Raw genomic sequence first — 22573 nt, 5'->3', positions numbered from 1 at the left:
ATAAATACAAAGACATTAAAATGGAGTTGGTCACCCCTTTGCAACTATAAAAGCTTCCACTCTTCTGGAAAGGCTTTCCCCAATATTTTGGAGTGTTTCTGTGGGAATTTTTTCCCATTAATCCAGTAGAGCAATTGGGTCAGGTTCTGATTTTGGACAAGAAGGCCTGGCTCGGCCTTCCAGTTCATCCCAAAGGTGTTCGATGGGGTTGAGGTCAAGGCTCTGTGCGGGCCTGTCAAGTTCTTCCACACCAAACTTTCCAACCATGTCTTTATGGACCTTGCTTTGTATACTGGGGCACAGTCATTGCTGGAATAGAAAAGGGCCTACTCCAAACTGTTCCTACAAAGTTGGAAGCATAGCATTTTACAAAATGTCTTGGTATGCTGAAGCAATAAGTTTTCCCTTCACTGATCCCAACCCCTGAAAAACAGCCCCATACCATTATCCCTCCTCCACCAAGCTTGACAGTTGGCAAATTGCAGTTAGGCAGGTAACGTTCTCCTGGCATCCGCCAAACCCAGACTCGCCTGTCAGACTGCCAAACAAAGAAGCATGATTCATCACTCCACAGAACACATTTCCACATCTCCAGAGTCCATTGGCGGCGTGCTTTACCCCACTCCATCCAACGTTTGGCATTGTACTTGGTGATGTGAGGCTTGCATGCAACTGCTCGGCCATGGAAACCCATTCCATGAAGCTCTCGCCATACAGTTTTTGTGCTGACATTAATGCAAGTGGAAGTTTGAAACTCTTCAGCTGTGGAATCAGCAGAGCATAGTCAACTTGTCACACCTTGCAACCCAGCACTCGGTGACCCCGCACTGTGACTTTACATGGTCTTCCGCTTTGTGGCTGAATTACTTGCTGCTGTTTCTAAATGCTTCAACTTTCCAATAATACCACTCACAGTTGACCATGGAATATCTAGCAGGGATGAAATTTCATGAACTGACTTATTACAAATGTGGCATCCTATCACAGTACGATGCTTGAATTCACTGAGCTCTTAAGAAGGACCCATTTCCCCCCCACAAATGTTTGTAAATGCAGACTGCATGGCTACGTGCTTGATTTTATACAGCTGTGGTAAAGGGTCTGATTGAAACACCTGAATTCAAGAATAAAGAGGTGTGTCCCAATACTTTTGTCCATATAGTGTATATTAAACATATCTCTACTAATTAGAAGCTCATTAAAATCTAAGATGTTTTCAGAACACTTTTGCGCATATACATATCGAAACAAAGAAAAAAGATCCTCATCAATATAATTTTGTAGATGCTTATTATTTCTAAAATAATAATGATCCTGTTTTAAACCACAGGGGGATCAGGGCCCAGTAGGACCAGCAGGGGCTTCAGGAGTAGAGGTGAGTGCTCTCTTGAGATACCCAATAGATATCTTGAGTTAAACTTGAATTAGACATCTTAGCTATCGCCATATTAGCCTTATAACCTACTGACACTGTAAGGTACTCCATGGCTCATGACCAGAGGTTTTCCTTTAAGGCTATTGACGCTGGTTCATGTTTTGTTATAATGATAAGCTCCGTTGTATGTACATCTTCACATTTGAAATGTGGTATGATTGCTTATGGTGCTTATAGTATTTGTGACCAGTCTATTCCAGCCTGTTCATTGCGATTGTAGCATCGGTTGCCTCTTTTTCTTGTAATTATATAATTTTGTTATGTTACAGTTGAGCATTGGTGATAAATAATAGGCTTCACACACTCCTGTTGGTTTATGTCACTCTCCAAAGACTTTTATAATGTGTGAGTTTCATACCCTCCAAATATAACAATTCCCTTTCAAGGGAACTCGCGTTGCGTCGAAACTGACGCTATGGGGAACGCTTTGCGTGATGACGTCTTGAAGCACATGTAAAATCAGTCCAATGGTGTGGCGGAACGTCAGAGGCGGGTGACGTCACGTACCAGGAAGCTATAAAAGCCAGCCCGAAACAGAAAAGTCTTCAGTTGCGCTCTGTGTGAATCTGTCCCTGTTATTTGGTGTTGTCTGTCTATATTATATTATTATATATTCAGTATGGCGAGCAAGCAGCATTTTAGAGTGTGTGTCCATCCCTGCCCGCGTTATTTAACGGGAGGTGATACTCACACTCTTTGTGTTGTTTGTTTGGGTGAGGAGCATGCCCAGTCAGCACTCGAGGGTGGTGACTGTGTGCATTGCGAAGCGCTTCCATTGCGTACGCTCCGATCCCGCTTGGCTCGGTTCAATCCCGATCACGTTCCCCAGGGCTTTGGTCCCGCCGCTGCTGAGGCACGGCGTCGATCTCAGACCTGGGGTTCGCAAATGGATTTATCAGTGGATGTTGAGACGGGCTCTGCCTTATCTCAGCCTCCTTCTGATAGATCCAGTGCCTCTCATCAGGGTGTGGAAGCACGCGCTGCGGTTTCTTCCCCCCCGATAGAGGCACCAATACTGCAATTGTCCAGCTCTGAGGAGCTGGACGTTGTTAGTATTGAAGCTGAGTCTGAGGATTCGCCACCTCAGTCTCATGCTTTTGAGGAATTGCTCGATGTTCTCACGAGAGCAGTTCAGAGATTATCTATTGAGTGGCCAGAGGATAGGCAGGACGTTCGTTCGAAAAGTAAGCTCGACGAACGCTTCCTGCCATCTCGTACACAGCCTCAGCGCAGAAGCCTTCCATTTTTCCCCGATCTCCACACCGAGGTGTGGAGATCGTGGGAGAAACCAGTGTCTTACAGAGTATACACACCACAAACATCTCACTATTCTTCAATTTATAAATATAAAGAATATGGTTATGGGGAGATGCCGAAGGTGGAGGAGACGCTTGCGAGCTATCTCTCTCCAGCAACGGCATCTTCCTTGAAGGCTCCTTCACTTCCCTCTAAGCCAGTTAAATTTACATCGGCACTGGTTCATAAATCGTATACAGCCGCTGGTCAAGCTGCAGCGTGTCTGCATACGATGTCCCTTATGCAGGCTTATCAAGCAGAGTTATTGGGGGATTTAGAGGAGGGCGGGGGAATTGGTCCTGACACGGTGGCCGAACTACGCAGAGCCACAGATCTGTCTCTCAGGGCCACCAAGGAGACCGCTAAATCAATCGGGCGGTCTATGGCAGCCCTGGTGGCCACTGAGAGGCATCTGTGGCTCAATCTGAGCGATATAAAAGATAAAGAGAAACACGTTCTCTTAGATGCTCCGGTCTCCACTGTTGGTCTATTTGGTGATGCAGTTAACAGTGCTGTAGCTAAATCACAAGAAGCTTCTAAACAGGCAGCTGCACTGCAAAAACTTCTCCCCCGCCGTTCTTTCATTGAGGCTGCTGAGCGGGAGCAGCCTCACTCCTCTAAAAAGAGCGCTGAACATCGTGCCACTCAAAAACAGAGTGTGTCCTCCCGTGCTCCCCCACAAAAATCTCGGGGACACGGAGGGCGCTCTCAAACCCAGCAGCCTTCGAGGGGTAGAACGGATCTGCGGACCGTTATTACCGCCAAGAAGGCTGCTGGGAAAAAGTCCTGACGTCCGAGGGCTCAGGACAAATGAGGGTAGTCCCCCCCGAAGCAGAGCGGTTAACACCTCTTTTCACGGTGCCCGTCTCTCTTCGGTGCCCTTAGGGGACCGTTCTGCCAACCCTGCCGCCTCCGGTGTTACAGGGGCGCAGCGGTCTCCGGCGAGCACATATCTCAAGGTCCACCCGGAAACGTAGTGGCCTCGGGATGCCCGCCCCCTCTGAGGAGGGTGCTAGAGCAGTCTGTTCGGTCGTTCCCTGCCGGTGCGCCGTTACAGGGCGACGAACCGACTACTCAACAGCAACAAAATCCAGAAACCAGTCTCGAGGGGCTGGTACCTCTAGTAGAATCTTTGACAGCGTGGATGCTACTGTCAAATGTTTCTCGTTGGGTCCTGCAGACCGTGGAAAAAGGGTATCAGATACAATTCAAGAAACGCCCACCGCGGTTTATGGGGGTCCTGCCCACAGTGGTGGGCCCCGAGCAGGTTCTGGTTATGGAACAGGAAGTAAACACTCTGTTAGAGAAAGGGGCCATAGAATATGTACCCCCCTCCAACAGGGAAACCGGGTTTTACAGCCGGTACTTCATAGTTCCAAAGAAGGACGGGGGATTGCGTCCCATTTTAGATCTTCGAGTTCTGAACGAGTCAGTCATGCAGCTCAAGTTCAAAATGTTAACATTGAGACAAATCGTGCCACAGATCAGGTCCGAGGACTGGTTTGTCACGATAGACCTCAAGGACGCATATTTCCATGTTTCCATCCGTCCGTGTCATTGGAAGTTCCTGAGGTTTGCTTTCGGGGGCGAAGCATACCAATATCGAGTTCTTCCATTCGGCCTGGCTTTATCACCCCGCACTTTCACCAAATGCGTGGATGCAGCTCTGGCGCCCTTGCGCCTTCAGGGTATTCGCATATTGAACTACATCGACGATTGGTTGATTTTAGCTCAGTCGCATCAGGAGGCGATTCGGCATCGAGATGTCGTCCTCGCCCATATGAAAGAGCTGGGATTACGGCTGAACGCCAAGAAGAGTGTGCTTTCTCCACTTCAGAGGACCACTTTTTTAGGCGTGGTTTGGGATTCAGTGTCGATGCAGGCGCGCCTGTCACCGCCACGTGTAGATTCCATCCTTGCATCTGTGAAAAGTGTAAAGCTAGGCCAGCTACTCACTGTCAAACAGTTCCAGAAACTGTTGGGTCTCATGGCAGCAGCTTCCAACGTGATACCATTTGGACTACTGCACATGAGGCCCCTGCAGTGGTGGCTCAGGACCAGAGGGTTTTCCCCGAGGGGCAACCCATTTCGCACAATCAAGGTCACGCGGCGATGCCTACGTGCCTTGGTTATGTGGAAGAAACCTTGGTTCCTGTCCCAGGGCCCAGTGCTGGGAGCTCCTTGTCGTCGCAAACTGCTACAACGGATGCTTCCCTCACGGGTTGGGGAGCGATCCTAGAGGGTCGCTCATCTCAAGGTCTGTGGGAAGACCATCATCGTTCCTGGCATATCAATCGCCTAGAGATGTTAGCTGTCTTCCGGACTCTGAGGAGCTTTATCACAGATCTCAGGGGACACCATGTGTTAGTGCATACGGACAACACGTCGGTAGTCGCCTATATAAATCACCAAGGGGGTTTGCGCTCGCGCCCATTATCCAATCTGGCACGCCATATGCTCTTGTGGTCCCAGGGGAAGTTGCTGTCACTCAGGGCAGCCTACATCCCCGGGGTCCAGAATATAGGAGCAGACACTCTGTCGAGACAGGGGCCGAAGCCCGGGGAATGGAGGCTCCACCCCGAGGTGGTGGAGCTGATATGGAGGGAGTTTGGCCAAGCACAAGTGGATCTGTTTGCGTCTCGAGAGACGTCTCACTGTCCACTTTGGTTCTCCCTCACGCATCCAGCTCCTCTGGGACTGGATGCTATGGTACAGGCGTGGCCGAGGCTACGTCTGTACGCTTTTCCCCCAGTGGCTCTGCTCCCGGGAGTTCTGGAGAGAGTTCGCAGGGACCGGGTTTGTCTGCTTCTTATAGCCCCGCGCTGGCCGGGCAGAGTATGGTTTTCCGATCTTGTGTCCCTCCTCGACGGACATCCTCTGGAGCTTCCCGTCAGGAGGGACCTTCTGTCCCAAGCAGGGGGCTCGATTTTTCACCCCCGACCAGAACTGTGGAACCTGTGGGCTTGGCCTCTGAGGGGGCCCAGCTCATAGAGTCAGGTCTCTCAACTGAGGTTGTTGAGACCATTCTACAGTCCAGAGCTCCCTCCACGAGGAAACTTTATGCCCTGAAGTGGAGAGTATTCACTTCTTGGTGTAGTGACCGTCGGTTGGATCCAGTCAACTGCCCAATTGGTACAGTTCTGGAGTTCCTGCAGGACCGGTTCACTGCAGGTCTGACCCCGTCCACTTTAAAGGTCTATGTGGCGGCCATAGGTGCTTACCACATTCCTTTGGGTGGAATGTCTGTGGGGAAAGACCCTCTGGTATCTCGTTTCCTTCGTGGCACTTGGAGGCTAAGGCCTGCAGTTCGCTCTAGGGTGCCACTAGGATTTGTCCATTGCGCTGCAAGGCCTTTCCCTGGCCCCCTTTGAGCCTATTGAGGAGGTTCCTGAGAAATTCTTGACTTTGAAAGCTCTGTTCCTTCTAGCCATTTCTTCTCTAAAAAGAATAGGGGATCTCCAAGCATTGTCGGTTGCTCCGTCATGCTTAGAGTTTGCTTCGGGTATGGTCAAAGCTTTTCTTCACCCTAGACTGGGCTATATCCCCAAGGTCCCCACTAATGTGGCTAGACCTATTGTTCTGCAGGCCTTCTGTCCTCCTCCCTTTCAAAATGCGGACCAGGAGGCGAATAATTTGCTTTGCCCTGTTCGGGCGTTAGACGCATATGTCCACAGAGCTGCCCTGTGGCGTAAGAGTGATCAATTGTTTGTTTGCTTTGGGTCCCCTAACAAAGGAGGTCCAGTGTCTAAGCAAAGGATGAGCAAGTGGGTGGTTGAGGCTATCTCACTTGCTTATGAGGCGGCTGGGCAGCCTTCTCCTTTGGCTGTCCGGTCGCACTCTACTAGGAGTATGGCGGCCTCTAAGGCCCTTATATCAGGAGTATCTTTGCAGGACGTTTGTGATGCGGCAGGCTGGTCCTCACCGCACACCTTCGTCAGGTTCTACTCTTTAGACCTAGACTCTACTCCAGGGTCTCAGGTTTTGTCTTCCTAGTGCTGCTCACTTGATTACACACAGGACAGACATTTGTAGCTTTGGTATAGACGTTCCCCATAGCGTCTGTTTCGACGCAACGCGAGTTCCCTTGAAAGGGAACGCCTCGGTTACGACTGTAACCTCGGTTCCCTGAAGAGGGAACGAGCGTTGCGTCGCCTTGCCATATCTCCTTCATGCTTGTCAGCACGACTTCAGACTCTACGAAGCTTTCGTTTTCTGTTTCGGGCTGGCTTTTATAGCTTCCTGGTACGTGACGTCACCCGCCTCTGACGTTCCGCCACACCATTGGACTGATTTTACATGTGCTTCAAGACGTCATCACGCAAAGCGTTCCCCATAGCGTCAGTTTCGACGCAACGCTCGTTCCCTCTTCAGGGAACCGAGGTTACAGTCGTAACCGAGGCGTTTTCCTCTCTCCCAAAACAATTTCACAAGAGTTTGCTGCTTTGAACGCTGCATCCGGACTTGACCCAGATTCAGCAATGATAGTATAAATTATAGTGAAGAATAGTCTGTCCTCATGCCAAAGCCTGATGTACAAACAGCTGCCTGTACCTAGCAGCAAGAGATGAATCCAAATTAACAGTTCATTGCATTTAACCCAGTTTTTCACGCACAGACCTTGCCAAAGAGCCTACAGTTGGGGCAGTATGGATCATTTAGCTAATAAGACAACAGGGGTCAGACATTAGCTAATAGATGACCAGAGAAAATCCATCCCGTCTCCAACATAAACACTTCTTTGTGAGACTCAGGGTGACTGATGCTTCTGTTTCTGAGTTATTTCATGAAGCTGCTCTCACTGGGAGAGCTGATATGTTGGTGAGTGGAGGAGATTGGTCCCAGGAACAGGAGATAATGAGATGTCAGGGAGTAGATTTAGAGGATTGGGAGTCCAGTACTATGGGTCATTTCTGCTTTCTGTTCAGGGCAGACCTGGGAGGAAGGGTTTTCCTGGAAATCCAGGGGATGATGGAATGAAGGTAAGAATTCATGACAGCCAAATGACCACTATAATTTAGAGTCCAATTTTCCTCTTAAATGTGTTTCTTCAACTATGGCCTATGGCCCTATGGAAAATCTTCAAACTCTGACTACTTGATTTAATTTGTTAAACCATGTAAATACAGTACATTCACTCATTGTTTATTCCTTCCACATAGTTATTTCATCATCACAATGGTGTATCATTTTTAACAGAATTCTGTATTTTTGTTATACTATTTTGTAATACTTTTATTGAAAACTTTAAAGTCCTCATAAGGGAGTTTTTTTTCTTCTTTTTTTGGCTTTTAGTATGAATATGTTGGCCTTACTGTTATCTATAAGCTGGTGTGCTCCAAAACAATGACACAATTCACATTTAGAAGATATAAGGGTTCAAAACTTACAGTCTCTCACTTCCACCAATATAGATTAACAATTTTAATGACATCACTCTGCACTTCAGTTTCTCATCAGATTTTCTGTCCAATCAAATGCTCTCTAGAATCTGAAGCATCCCGCCCCCTACACTATAGATATACACTGAATCTCTGGCTGAAATCTTTCAATTGTTCACACATTTACTATTTTCTACATGGTGAATGGCACATAGTGCACTATATAGGGGATAAGGAATGATTCAGACAGTGTAATATGCTTTCCTTTGGGGTAAATGAAGTCTGGATTTGGGTTAGTGTCACGCAAACCGCTGCAGTGCGCACAAAGTCTGCTCCGAGCCAGAGACACAATAGCTCAGAGCGGATCATATGCGCAAGTCTGAGCAGACCGCAAAACGTATCGGACCCATTTGAATAGTACACAGAATAAAGAAAATAGAAAAAATATGTAGCGCTCCAAACAGGAAAAAAAGTCCTGGTACTGCAGGTCCTTGTACTACAGGTGCGTAGAGCCAATAGTATATTGAAGAATGAACAAAAAGGGTGACTAACCGCACACTGATCCACTCAAGACTGGAAAAGTCTACAAAAATGTTTTTTTATTTTATAAATTGCTTCGTGCAAAAAGTGCAAAGTGCATGTAAGCAAACGTTTCAGCACATTGCTATCTGCTGTCTTGAGTGGATCAGTGTGCGGTTAGGCACCCTTTTTGTTCATTCTTCAGTAGTACACAGAATGCTATATTTTAAAGCGATATGGAGGAAATTAGGAAGAAAAAAACGGTTAGACAGACTCGGCATTAGAAACAGCACTGACATTTAAGAGAACACCGGTTCCATGCACCAACAATAAATTACACACTTTTCAATCTAAGCATCCTCAGTATGATTACATTAACTTTTTTGCTTTAGTAACAGTTTGATATTAAGGGCCCTATTTTAACGATCTAAGCGCATGGTCTAAAGCGCAGGGCGCAAGTTCACTTAGATTGTGTCCGAATCCACTTTTGCTAGTTTAACGACGGGAAAAATGGTCAGCGCACCAGGCGCATGGTCTAAAAGGGTTGTCCTTGTTCTCTTAATGAGTAATGGGTGTGTTTTGGATTTACGTGCGTTAAATCAATCAGAGTCTCATCTCCCATTCCCTTTAAATGCCAGTTGCGTTCGCGCCATGGCAGATTCGCTATTTACATGAAGGAATTTGATAGTGGAAAGACCGAAGTCATCTCCAGAGCGCAAACGGAACTGCTCGTGCGCGAGGTAAAAGTGCGCAAGCAGACCATCTACGGGACAAGCCGGATTCCACCATATCTTTATGTACACAATAATAATATTTTACATTGTAATCCTTTTATTTTAAATATTTGGCATGTTTGTGTGCTGCTGTACATGTGTCCCTGTGTGTTTAATAAGCAGAGTGTACGCGTGTTGTAGACCCGCCAATAGGCGCACATTACTAATGCGCTCTTTAAATAACAAAAATATATATATTGCGCCATTGACTTTAGACCAGGTTTCAGTTGGTCGATGGCGCAGTCTATTTCTGTTGCCTCAAAATAGCAACATGCCAACAATGCGCCAGAACACACCTCGTTTTCAGACCACAAATTGGCGCAAATGCATTTGCTATTTAAACAACATGGCGCAGGACGAGAAAATGATAACTGTGTCAGACTGAAACTAGCAAGAAACACTTGGCCTCACCTGGCACTGCATTGCGCCGGGTGTAAGATAGGGCCCTAAATCTAAAAGGGGAATATATTGTGGCTGTCATAAGGGCTGTCAAATGCAGCTTTACCGAGCTCAACGGCTCTGGGCGAGCTGTAATATAAATGAAAAGCTATTGGTTATTTTTTAAAAAGGCTGCTCAATATGTCCTGTCCTGTTTACCTATTTCAGTGGAAATGACATCAACACATTGAATAACGCTGATTGTTGTAAGGCACTTCAGTGGGCCTTTAAGGCTAATTTCACAGCTAGTTTTTTCTATATTTTGAAAACTAACAGACAGGGCCGTACTCAGGGTTTTCTAAATAAATGGGTCCCATAATTGAGCTTGCTGGTAGGTTTGGGGTGTTTTGTTTATGTTTCTTGTCAACAGCTTGTGTTAACATAAATCCCACCTATCTTGATTTGATTGGTCAATGTTGTAAGGGTGGATTCCTGCAGTGGTTCAGTCTGCAAGAAATGCCGAATGACTAAAGAAACGTTATTTGCAAGATGGTAGAAAACGCCTCGGTTACGACTGTAACCTCGGTTCCCTGAAGAGGGAACGAGCGTTGCGTCGAAATTGACGCTATGGGAACGCATTGCGTGATTGCATCATGAAGCACTTGTAAAATCAGTCCAATGGCGTATAGGTGGGTGACGTCATGGCAGGAAGCTATAAAGCGCACCCAGACCAAACATTGTCAACTTCTGATAGGTCGAAGCAAGTCGATCACAGGCACGCCGGAAGTATGGCAAGGTGACGCAACGCTCGTTCCCTCTTCAGGGAACCGAGGTTACAGTCGTAACCGAGGCGTTCCCTTTCAAGGGAACTCGCGTTGCGTCGAAATTGACGCTATGGGAACGTCTATACCAACGCCACCATAGTGACCAGTGCCTGTCTTGTGTGAAATCAGGCGAGCACAACAAAGACAGAATAACCTGGGACCCAGGAGTGAAGCCCAGAAATAGGTTTTAAACCCGATGAGTGTGTGCGGAAAGGAACCGCCCGCCGCATCTAGCACCTCTTGTAGGGATACCCCTAATACAAGGCTACAAAGCCGCCATACTGCTACTGCTTCAACGCACCATGGAGGAAACCGGTTTGTTTCCTGTGCAGGGAGCTCTAGAGAGATCGTGGCCTCAACAACCTCAGTTGAGAGACCCGAGTCTATGAGTTGGGCCCCCTCAGGGGCCAAACCCATACTCCCATAACTCTGTTCTCCAGAACTCCCGGAAGTAGAACAATCAGGGAAACCATGTACAGATGCTGAACTGCCACGTCTGCAAGTCCATATGAGCTCCACCACCTCGGGGTGGAGTCTCCCTCCCCTGGGCCTCAGCCCCTGCCTCGACAGGATGTCTGCTTCCTGAATCTGGTGCCCAGGGATGAAGAGCCTGAGCCATCATCACCAGGTGATTAAGTGCCAGGTGAGATGGTGACCCGTCCACGGGCACCGAGCGACCATCCATGATCGCACCCCAGCCCGTGAGGGAAGCATCCGTCGTAAGCGTAAAGCGACGACAATGAGCTCCCAGCACAGGATCCTGGGGACAAGAACCAAGGCTTCTTCCACATAACTAGGGCACGTAAGCATTGCCGCGTGACCCTGATCATGTGAAAGGGGTTGCCCCTCGGGGAAACTCTTTGGTCCTGAGCCACCACTGCAGGGGTCTCATGTACAACAGGCCAAAAGGTATCACGTTGGACACTGCTGCCATCAGACCCCATCAGACCCCTGTTGAGATATGTTTGGCAGAAGTTCCCACGCTGCCAAAAAATCTACTAAGAGAACCAGTCTTTCAAGACTGGTGTAGGTGTTATTCGAGCGACCAATTCGGTGCCCTGTACGGCGAACCGGCAGGGAACGATCGAACTGACTGCTCTGGAACCCTCCTTGGAGGGGGCGGGCATCCCAGGACCACTACGTTTCCGGGTGGACCCTGAGATATGTGCTCGCTGGAGACCGCTGCGCCCCGAAACACACAAGGTGGCGGGGTTAGCATAATTGTCCCCTGAGGGCACCGAAGGGCAGCGGGCACCGTATAACGAAGTGTTAACCGCTTCCCTTCAGAGGAGATTGCCCTCATTGGCCCCAGCCCGTGAGGGAAGCATCCGTCGTAAGCGTTAAGCAACGACAATGAGCTCCCAGCACAGGATCCTGGGGACAAGAACCAAGGCTTCTTCCACATAACTAGGGCACGTAAGCATTGCCGCGTGACCCTGATCATGTGAAAGGGGTTGCCCCTCGGGGAAACTCTTTGGTCCTGAGCCACCACTGCAGGGGTCTCATGTACAACAGGCCAAAAGGTATCACGTTGGACACTGCTGCCATCAGACCCCACAGTCTCTGAAACTGTTTCACAGTGAGTGACCGGCCTAGCTTTATTCTTTTCACAGCTGACAGGATGTACTCTATGCGTGCAGGTGAGAGGTATGCCTGCATCAACATTAAGTCCCAACCACGCCTAGAAAAAGTGGTCCTCTGTAGTGGAGAAAGCACACTATTTTTGGCGTTTAGCCGTAACCGCAACTCTTTCCTGTGTGCGAGATCGACATCTCGATGCTGAACTGCCAACTGATGACACTGATCGTGAAAGTTTGGGGTGATAGTGCTAGGCCGAACGAAGAACTCAATATTGGTATGCTTTGCCCCCAAAAGCAAACCTCAGGAACTTCCTGTGATATGGAAGGATGGAAATGTGGAAGTATGCGTCCTTGAGATCTATCATGACAAACCAGTCCTCGGATCTGATCTGTGGCATGATTTGTCTCAGTGTTAACATTTTGAACTTTAGCTGAATGACTGACTCGTTCAGAACACTCAGATCCAAAATGGGACGCAACCCCCCATCCTTCTTTGGAACGATGAAATACCAACTGTAAAACTGGTGTCCCTGCTGGAGGGAGGTACATGTTCTATGGCCCCTTTCTCCAACAGGGTTTTCACTTCTTGTTCCATTACCAGAACCTGCTTGGGGCCCACCACGGCGGATAGGACCCCCATAAACCTGGGCGGGCGAGACCCGATGATGTGACTAAAACCCAGATGTGAGACTTTCAAACTGACCAATCAGATGATTACACTCCCCATACTGTACTAAAGGTGTGACAATTCATCGACCCCCAAAGTACAAACATTTTGCTAGATCACTATCAGCCCCTCTGTGCCTTTAGGAACTCCAAATGGTCACTGTGGTAGGAAGAGGGGGGGAGGGGTAGAAAAACAGTCAAGCAAATATCTTTGTTCATTTAAAATATCTTGGATTATTTTCAATCCTACAATGTTGATCTCAAACATTTTGACATTGACCAGCGGTTTAGCAGCAATATATTGGGTCATAGTTGAAGAAACACCCTTTACTTTTTTTGTTCCCAATAAAGTATAAATAAGTCCTCTTTAAACTAAATGTTATTATGTTGTTAACAACTAAGAGAGTTTTTGTATTATAAATCTTGGCCCTTTGCTCTAGGGAGAGCCTGGAATCACTGGAAATCCTGGGATGCTTGGTGAGAGGGTAAAGACATTTTTGTATACATTTCTGGTACCTTAATAAACATGTTTTAAACTTGAGTTAATATTCTTTGATTGTTTTTGTCCTTTTTTATTGTGTACAAAAGGGTCTTAATGGTTTCATCGGACCTTTTGGTGAGGTGGGGTTTGCTGGAGAAAAGGTCAGTAGGTCATAATCATGTTAAATTCCAATTAATCTTGGTTCCTGTTTCTGTGGCATGTGTTTTAAATCAAACGTCAGACATTTATGTTGGTTTTTATATGATGGTCAATGTTGTCTTTCCTTGATGTTAGTATTATCTTTTACTGTATTGTTTGGCTTAGATGTGTTTCTTGTGCTGTCAGGGAGATCGTGGTGAGATGGGTCTGCCCGGGCCACCTGGAGAAAAGGGAGCGATGGTAAGGAGTAAGTCTGGATCTCGTCTCTGCTCTCAGGGGAACTCTAATACCCACTTAACCTTGAGCAGTCACTATAACAGCTACAATGGTTGGAAAGTAGCAGTATGTGGGAAAATGCCTCATCAGCCATTTTCCATTCATGAGATAATCAGCTAGACCACTGCAAGAGTAATTTCCCTTTCAATGACATAAGGAAACTATGGCCATTTGCTGTGTAAAGTGGTTTGGGCCACTCCAAAGAAAGAAAAGAGCAAACTTCCTGCCTTTCCAAGAAGCTTTGTCATCATTTCAATGTTTCAGCGGTTCCTATAACACTTAAAACTGTCTGCATGTATTTGGTGCCCATGGCAATCCAAAAAAATATGAATTGTTAACTTTTGTGCACTTGCCAGAAAACAACATGGGAGTTTTCCTCCGTGTAGGTTTACATCAGAATTTCATCATGCTAATGAGAGCCCTTTCTTCTACACTGCAATAATATCTAAAAGTCCTTACAACACTTGCAACACTGCATAAGATATCAAGGTTTTCATAGGTTGATGTCTTTTTTCTTACTGCACTGGCAGATTTTTTTTTAACTTGTTTATAGTCTCAATAAATGAAAAAATATGTCATTTGCAGCAAGACAAAATAAATTCTCTGAAAGCAAGAAAACAAGTAAATCTTTAGTTTTTTTCTCAAGTAAATGTATCTTGAAAGGATTTTTAAATATTTAAATGGACAAAATACCCATTAATAATAGGATTTTTGCAGTGTATTTAGCCAAATTAGTACTAAATGACATGACAGTATGAAAAATGTTGTATTGCCACACCACCAAGTTTACTGCATTAATGCTATTCAGCACTCAGTCTGAAATGGTACAATAAAACAATTACAACTGAATAAATAGAATCACACTATAAAAATGTTATGAATGACAAAAATGTAATGAAATTATTGCTTATTTTAGAGATTATTCTATAATGATGTCTGTGTCTGTGATTGTTTTTTAGGGACACCCTGGGGTTCCGGGTGAAAGAGGCCTATCTGGATCAGCAGGTACACCAGTAAGTCAATGTTATGTATTTTATATATACTGTATAAAAACTGAATTTATTTACCTGGCCAAGAGTCTCTGCAAAAAGTAACAGCAGCACAGATCACAGCTCTGTTTTTTGTCTTACTTTGCTGTTGTAACTTCCAGGTTCTGTGCAATCATCTGGTATGAATCTTTCTAGGTAAACCCAAAGTACAGAAGCATCTTAAAAAGTCAAGTCTGTCTCATTTTGTGCAATAATCAAATGAGCATTTTACCTCTGCACAGCACTGTTTACATTCTCTCATTAGAGCTGTCCATGCACATTGATGATAGACACAGACACTAACGAAATTGCTGTCCTACTAAATGAAACCCGACAACTCGTCTAGTTTCTTTGCTCTACTCACACAAATGTTGACGTCATACAAGCATTTGGCAGGAAATGATTTTTAGAGGCACTCGGATGACCCTGTGAAGAGGGCAGAGTGCAGCAAAGTACAAACATAAACACCATCCTTTGAAGGACAGAGCTTTCACCTTTCAGTTGTAATCGGGTCAAGTGATGTTTGTTTGCCTGAGGGAGACTCTTGCCAGCTCTAACTGAGTTTTCTGAGGGAACATTCTCTTGCTGCCTGATTCAGGACTCTGTTCTTGTCCTCTGTTCTGTGTTCTCTAGGGGCCTCCCGGTTCTAGGGGCCTCAGCGGCACCAGGGGACCCAAAGGCAGAAGGGTAAGAACTGATCATCTATCTATCTATCTATAAATTACAGAAACGTCTGTCTGTCTGTCAGTGTGTCTGTGTGTGTGTGTGTTGGTTATTCGCATATCTCTCGAACCGTTAGTCCGATGGATTTCAAACTTGACAGGTGTCTTGCTACGGGCATGAGTAAGTGCAGTGCCAGGCCAAGTTTGATGTTGTTTGGATTAGAAATGCAAACGATATTGTTAAATATATATCGGTAAAAGAAGCTCACACTGGCTTTTGCCGCTCTAGCCGCTGGCCACTCCCCCTCTCACACTGCACACTGAGTGAGCACAGCCCAGGACCAGAGACAAACAGGGTCGAAGAAAGCAGCGGAGCTCAAGTAGCGTTTTCTCGGAGTTCACTGTGTAGCCTGCTCCCTGAATCGTGTAGTTCAATTTTCCACATTTATTGTATGTCATTATGTCAGTATCAGTATTTGCTTTCTACCATGCACAAATAAAAATGTCACTGAACTTTTGCTATGTAATTGTAACAATGAGCACTCAAATACACCAAACCAACAATAACTAAAAACAAACAGATTTTGCACGGGCACTTTGCACTGCTCCCTGAATCGACGCGCTTATTCATTTGTGGATGTTAACTGAATCTGTAAGTCAGCTATGCTGTTTACTTCTGAATATTATATTTCATTCTGGTGCGCTTAACGTTATCGCTACTGTGTAATAATAGCCTATGCTATTCACCAACTAAACATATCCTATTCACTGCATTCACAGTCTCTTTCACGGGCATCATTTGTAGCCTATTCACAAACTGTTTGCTCAAGCATAGCATTTTCCCGGAGTTCACTGTGTGCTTTCTACCATGCACAAATAAAAATGTAACTGAACTTTTGCTGTGTAATTGTAACAATGAGCACTCAGATACACCAAACCAATAATTACTAAAAACACACACAAAAACTAATTTTGCACGGGCATTTCGCACAGTTATTATTAACAGCAATGATGATTCTTGCATAAACGTGCTTTGGAAAGTCAAAATGCTCAATTAAAGGTTAGACAGTTTTGATAAGTAAAGCAGTATAGTGTTCAAGCCACGCTCATCTGCAGAAGTATTAATTTTACAACTTTATCCATTAATGTATTTTTGTAACCTCTCTAGATAATTATCACTGTGTACTCAAGATTCTCAGTGGAAGCTATTCAAGTTCACATAGGCCTGTAATGAGTTTTTTATTGGCATATAGTTCTGTCATCTTTGGATAGTTTAGCATCATGCTGATGCAGTGGTTGCTGGAAGCTAAATTGGGCTTTATTTCCTGAATATTCAGTCAATGACAGTATCATGGTAGAGGACCTTGACAGATGGTGTCTTTACATCAGCTCTTATTACATTCCCATTAAAAACTAATCAAAATTATAAAATTACACACCACTTTTACGCACAACTTTATCCACAACACATTAAGACAAATCTATCACTGATTGGGGAAAGTATTACTTTACATTAAGTAAAAAATAAGTCCAGCTGCAGTTGGACTAGGCATTCTTTAGATGTGAAACCATACTATCACAATGAAGGAGTCAACGCCACCCACAGGGATCTGTTCCGAATCAAAGCGAGCAACGGGAGTTGTGGGCAAACAGAGGACAGACTTGCGTCAGCTGGAGAGAAGTGACAGCACTCATGAGCAGCTTGGTCATTTACAATAACTGTGGAAGTCAAATTTTAGTCTTTTGGATGTGTGTCGTGCTGGTGGGTGTTATGGGTAATGTGAACCTGTTCGGGTTGCTTAAGAGTTGGGAAAGTCCCAAGCCTGATGATTGGATTATGTCAATGATGTCAGATTAATGATGATTCTCAGCAGACAAGAACATTGAGTGGAAAAACTCTTCAAGTCCCAATGAGTTGCCATTTGCAACCCATTTTACTTTGTAGTTTGGCGTATTTTAAAATGAAACACGATAATTCATGAGAAAAATTGCAGACCGGGTTGATTTTATTTTTCGGGAATTGATCGGATTGTAAAAAGCTGCTATTCTATTAGCTAACTGGCTTATTGGCTAAACTTATCTAATAGCCTGCACGGCCTACATGAGGACTTTTTCATTGAGGCTTCACACTTAAATTAATTTCATACTCATAATCGGTTAATATCCTCTCTAATAGCTTGTTGGCTTCCCATCAGAAATTTCAGCACTCATAGCAGTCTTTCCTCACATCACAAAAACAAAATTTTAAACTAAATTAACCATTACAAATGAAACATTACTCCTTCAACAATCAAAAAATGAACGGCTGTACGGACTGAATTACCAATGATGGAGAACGCTGAGGTCTGGGATTTGAGCCTCATTTTCTAAAGGCTCAGTGCTGTTAGTTCCCATGGACATGTGCATTTATCTCTCTGCTCTTCAGAGGATAATATTCATGTAATTTATTGAGGAATAGAAAGTCGTTTCACCTCTCGGACAAATTAAAAATAATTTGATAAATACTGATTATAAAATGAATTGGTCACTGTATGTGATACCCTTTTGTACGTTTTTTTTGTTTTGTTTTTTTAAGTTTGGGTATATCTGTTTCGAAGTATGCTATTTAAATTTAAATTTAAATTATTTTTGTTGTTTTGTTCTTTTGTTGTTGTTTCTTTGTTGTTGAAAATCTACAATTGCTGTTGAAACCAGGAAAAGCAATCTTTTAGAATTTGTATTCAGAAATACCCTTAAAGGGATAGTTCACCCAAAAATGAAAATGTTATCATAATTTACTTACCTTCAAGTTGTTCCAAACCAGTATTAGTTTCTTTCTTCTGTTGAACACAACCAGACAGGTGATGGTAGCCATTGACTTCCATAGTAGGAGAAAAACATACTATGGAAGTCAATGGCTACCGTCAAATGTCTAGTGGTTACCAACATTCTTCAAAATATCTTATTTTTTTCTTTAGCAAAAGAAACAAACTCATACAGGTTTGAAACAACATGAGGGTGAGTAAATGATTCAACAGAATGACAGAATTTTCATTTTTGGGTGAACTATCCCTTTAAATATTTTATGATGAAGTTTTGGTCCAGGCCTGATTCCCATCAGTTCAAATATAGTTATTAGCCCCTGAAACGTCAAAGGTTTCCTAAATGACATCAGATCAGGAGAACAGAGGCAACAGTGTTGTGTTGGCCCTCAAAACCAGTGCTGTCAAAGGAGCACCATGCGTCTGTTCTTCGGCAGGAGCCACAGTGGTTGCAGCCATAATAATATCCCCATTGATCACTGTTTCCACCTCCCAGACAAAGAAATCCCTCAAAGTCAGAGATCACCCAGCTGTGGCTCTACATTTTTCATAAAGCTTATGAATCATCACAATGGAAATATAATGGCTGCTGTAACTGAACTTCCATGATGTGAAAGGCTAATGTTTCACAGCGGTCTTTAAAGCTGCATTCATTCAGGTTTTTGCCCCTGGTGAGTCGGAGATTTGACTCGTTCAAGACTATAAGTCATACAAATTACTTTGAATGAGTTGTCTTTTTGTTATATGGGTTTGTCAACCTTTGACAAAATGCCATAATGTACATCTGCTATATATAGTAATAGTAACTCCTTCCCTTGACCTCGGGCCGTGTATTACCTCTGATATCTCAGAATAACTTTGTTTGTACAAATGTGCCCTCTGCTGTTCAACTAATTATTTTCTTACACCCATATGTGTCTGCTTCTAAATGCCATTCCCACCTCGATATAATCTATGCAGGGCGAGAGGGGACCAGATGGACCAGTTGGAGAAAAAGGAGTAATGGGAATGAAGGTGAAATGTTCAGCAATGGATCTTATAGAGCTTTGTTACTGTGTAATATCTCACACGGATGAGTTTGATTGGAACATATTCTTAAACTATTGTTATTAATAGACACCTTCTTTTTGGTCCACGGACATGGAGGTGCACAATTCAAAAACTGACTAACTCAAAATTTTATATTATTGCATGACTGTTTCCTTGTTTTCACAATTCTTTATAAACACAATTAGAAGCTGCATATGATTATTTTGATATTGATCTTCACTGGCAACTTAATTTTTAGATTTTGGAACATTTGGCTTAGTAATTGTTAGCAATCTTATTCTCATGGGTTTGTCATACTTTATGTTAACTTCAAAAAGTATATCTGGCTGTGCATGATACAGTTGTACAAAGTAAATAGTGCATATTGAAAGCAGCAATGTGATGCTTTGCTGTTTCAAGATGAAGAAACTGACTTCCGCCATGCTGGCATGCACTGCATTTTCCCTACCACAGAACAAAACAACATATGAAACACATCTAAATCGTCAGAAACAACATTTTTATCAACCTTTCAATGATGGAAACAGCGTGCATTGAAGGTTTATCCAAAACATTTCCAAAATACGTGGTTTTGGTTTAATCAAACAGAATAAAGGATCATTTTATTTATTTCTCAGTGTGTTGCAATGGAAAATAGTTGGTGACTGTTTTGGATTCTGTCCCTTTTTTCTGCAGGGTCCTGAGGGCCCACCAGGAAAACAAGGTTTCAATGGACAAATGGTAAAATTACAGGTTTTATTTGTTTTATTTTGAAACTGTCAGTTTGATATCATTGCATACTGGACAGAGTTTAAGGTTAGCTGATGCTTAGGTCTTCAGAAAGCAAAACAGATCATGAAAGATCAATAAAACATTTCACAGAAGATCTAGTTTTGCTGACAATGTTCTTATAGGAAAGATGGTCATGTAGGCGGTATAGTGTTTAAGTGGAGCACTGAGATTCTCTCTTGTGTATTAGGGTAAAATTGGTGAAACTGGTGAAACAGGACCAACTGGATTTACAGTAAGTAAATGAAGTAACTGACATCCTTATTAGCATAAACTTTGTTTAAAGTTCACAAAACTCATCCATTTCTAGGGTATTCAAGGACGAACTGGACCTCCTGGGGCAAAGGGCGTCTTAGGAGAACCTGTAAGTACATCTGCAAAAAGGAGTAATTCTGTCATAATTTTTAATTTTTTTGTGAAACACAAAATAAGAAATGCTGACAAATGTACTGGTTGCTCTTTTCCATATAATGAATTGAGACTTGGGTAGTCAAGCTCCAAAACACCAAAAAAATCACCAAAAAAAGCATCATAAAACAGTCAATCAATTGCAAGTCTTTGTGTAAGAAACTGAACATGTTCCCCTTCGCTGTTCAGATCAATTTACGAATGGTGCCTTCACATGCTGTATGGCATGTCAGGTTTGATTACGTCATTATGATGTGACACATCTAATGGCAGCTTGTATTCTATTCTCAAGTGAAACAGGATTTTCAACAAGATATTCTTTTAGAAAATAATTGATTTTATCCATCTAGAATTTGTGATTGTTCCATACCATAATGGAGCCAGTTTTGGACAAGAGTTGGCTATAGCAATGCCTGAAAAGCTATTTGGCTGTTAAAGAAAGAACAATTGAAAATCTATTTCCATCTCTTATCCTCACCAAGACTGCATTTATATGATCAAAATTACAGTAAACAACTGTAATATTGTAAAGTAATAGAATTTAAAATAACCATTTTCTATTTAAATATATTTTAAAATATAATTCCTTTTATGGCAAAGCTGTATTTTCAGCAGCCATTACTTCAGAGTCACATGATCCTTCAGAAATCATTCTAATATGCTGATTTGGTGCTCAATAAATTATTCTTATTATTATCAATGTGGAAACCGTCATGCTTTTTTCAGGATTCTTTGATGAATAGAAATTCAAAAAGAATGACATTTATTTGAAATCTAAATCTTTTGTAACATTATAAATGTAATTTTTGATCAATTTAATGCAAAATCTTACTGACCGCAAACTTTTGAATGGCAGTTTTTTAATATGTCTTCTGTCTCCTAATAGGGTCCTCAAGGGTCACCTGGAGTATTAGGTCCATTGGGTGAGACTGGAGCAGTGGTAAGATTCTTTATATAATCTTCAGATATGTGTCGATGTGTTTTATGGCGTTGCAACACATTCTCACTCCCAACTTGTCACATATTGATGCTTGGTCAAGACCCATTGGCGCCACTATTTGACGCGCAGGGTACTCCATTGTTTTCAATGAGAAACATTCTGCCATAGATGTTATACACAGCCACAAATTAAAAATGTGCTGCCCGAAGAAGTGTTAAGTCAGCTTTGATAGTAAAATTGCATTGGCTCTCGTATGTCTTGTGACCAATTGCGTCATCACGTCAGCTTTGATTGTAAAATGGCATTAGGCTTGTTCAACTTCATGCAGCGCTGCACAGACCGATCAGCAGCTGACTTGAAGCAGTGCATGCCGGTTAGAAATTTTGTCCGACTCAACCATGGCTCCTATACGTAATAATCATCTAAACATACTCTTTTTGGGAAAAGAAAGGTCTGAAATGCTTTGAAGATCTTTTCATTAATGATGTGTTTGCACATTTTTCTGAATTGTCCTCATCATTTAATCTGCTCCCCTCTCACCTATCTCGTTATTTTCAAATTAGGCACTGTGCCTCCTCTCTGTTCTCCTTGTTTCCCTCTTTACCTACAAAGGCTACATGGGAAGAGGCATTAAACTGAATCCTCATATGGGTGGGATTATCTCAAAGATATATGCAATTATCTTGTCAAAGGATAATGTTCACAACATTAAAATTATCAGGGCTTGGGAAGAGGAACTTGGAGTTTGAGGATGACTACTGGAGTAGAGTATTAGACAATGTACATACCACCACTTCGTGTGCTAGACTAAGCGTTATACAATTTTAAACTATTCATAGAGCTCATCTCTCGAAGACAAAAATTCTAAAATCTAAAATATATCCCAATGTTTCAGATTTGTGTGATAAACTTTCACCATGTAACCTTAGTAACCTTTGTATTTTGTCCCAAGTTACAAAACTTTTGGAATTCTTCAAAAGAATTTCTGATGTCCTAGGGGTCAAGTTAGCTGTTTGCACTTTGATTGCAATCTTTGGTGTTTCATCTCGGTGTCAGCCTTTAAGCCGTAGACAGGCTGATGTCATTGCTTTTACCTCTTCTTGCTAGGCGCAGAATACTGTTATTTTGGACCTCCCCACAACCCCCTTCTA

At 43.5% G+C, this 22573-nt stretch overlaps 1 protein-coding gene across 4 annotated transcripts in view; it reads left to right on the top strand.

Moving 5' to 3' along the window:
• Positions 1–22573, top strand: part of col27a1b (collagen, type XXVII, alpha 1b) — a 117940-nt gene that overhangs the window by 79219 nt on the left and 16148 nt on the right. For all 4 annotated transcript variants that reach the window (XR_014205902.1, XM_082168893.1, XM_082168894.1 and 1 more), the window contains exons 22-33: positions 1331–1375; positions 7657–7710; positions 13290–13334; positions 13438–13491; positions 13676–13729; positions 14725–14778; positions 15427–15480; positions 19217–19270; positions 19982–20026; positions 20265–20309; positions 20385–20438; positions 21369–21422. Coding sequence is in view for 3 of the 4 variants with exons in the window: in XM_082168893.1 (XP_082025019.1) it covers positions 1331–1375; positions 7657–7710; positions 13290–13334; positions 13438–13491; positions 13676–13729; positions 14725–14778; positions 15427–15480; positions 19217–19270; positions 19982–20026; positions 20265–20309; positions 20385–20438; positions 21369–21422 (612 nt within the window). In the remaining variant the exon portion in view is untranslated. The remainder of the gene's footprint in view (positions 1–1330; positions 1376–7656; positions 7711–13289; positions 13335–13437; positions 13492–13675; positions 13730–14724; positions 14779–15426; positions 15481–19216; positions 19271–19981; positions 20027–20264; positions 20310–20384; positions 20439–21368; positions 21423–22573) is intronic.

The sequence above is a fragment of the Leuciscus leuciscus genome (genome assembly GCF_965113295.1).
Source record: "Leuciscus leuciscus genome assembly, chromosome: 5".
In the NCBI taxonomy this organism is placed as follows: domain Eukaryota; kingdom Metazoa; phylum Chordata; class Actinopteri; order Cypriniformes; family Leuciscidae; genus Leuciscus; species Leuciscus leuciscus.
This window is presented reverse-complemented; position numbering and strand designations above follow the sequence as displayed.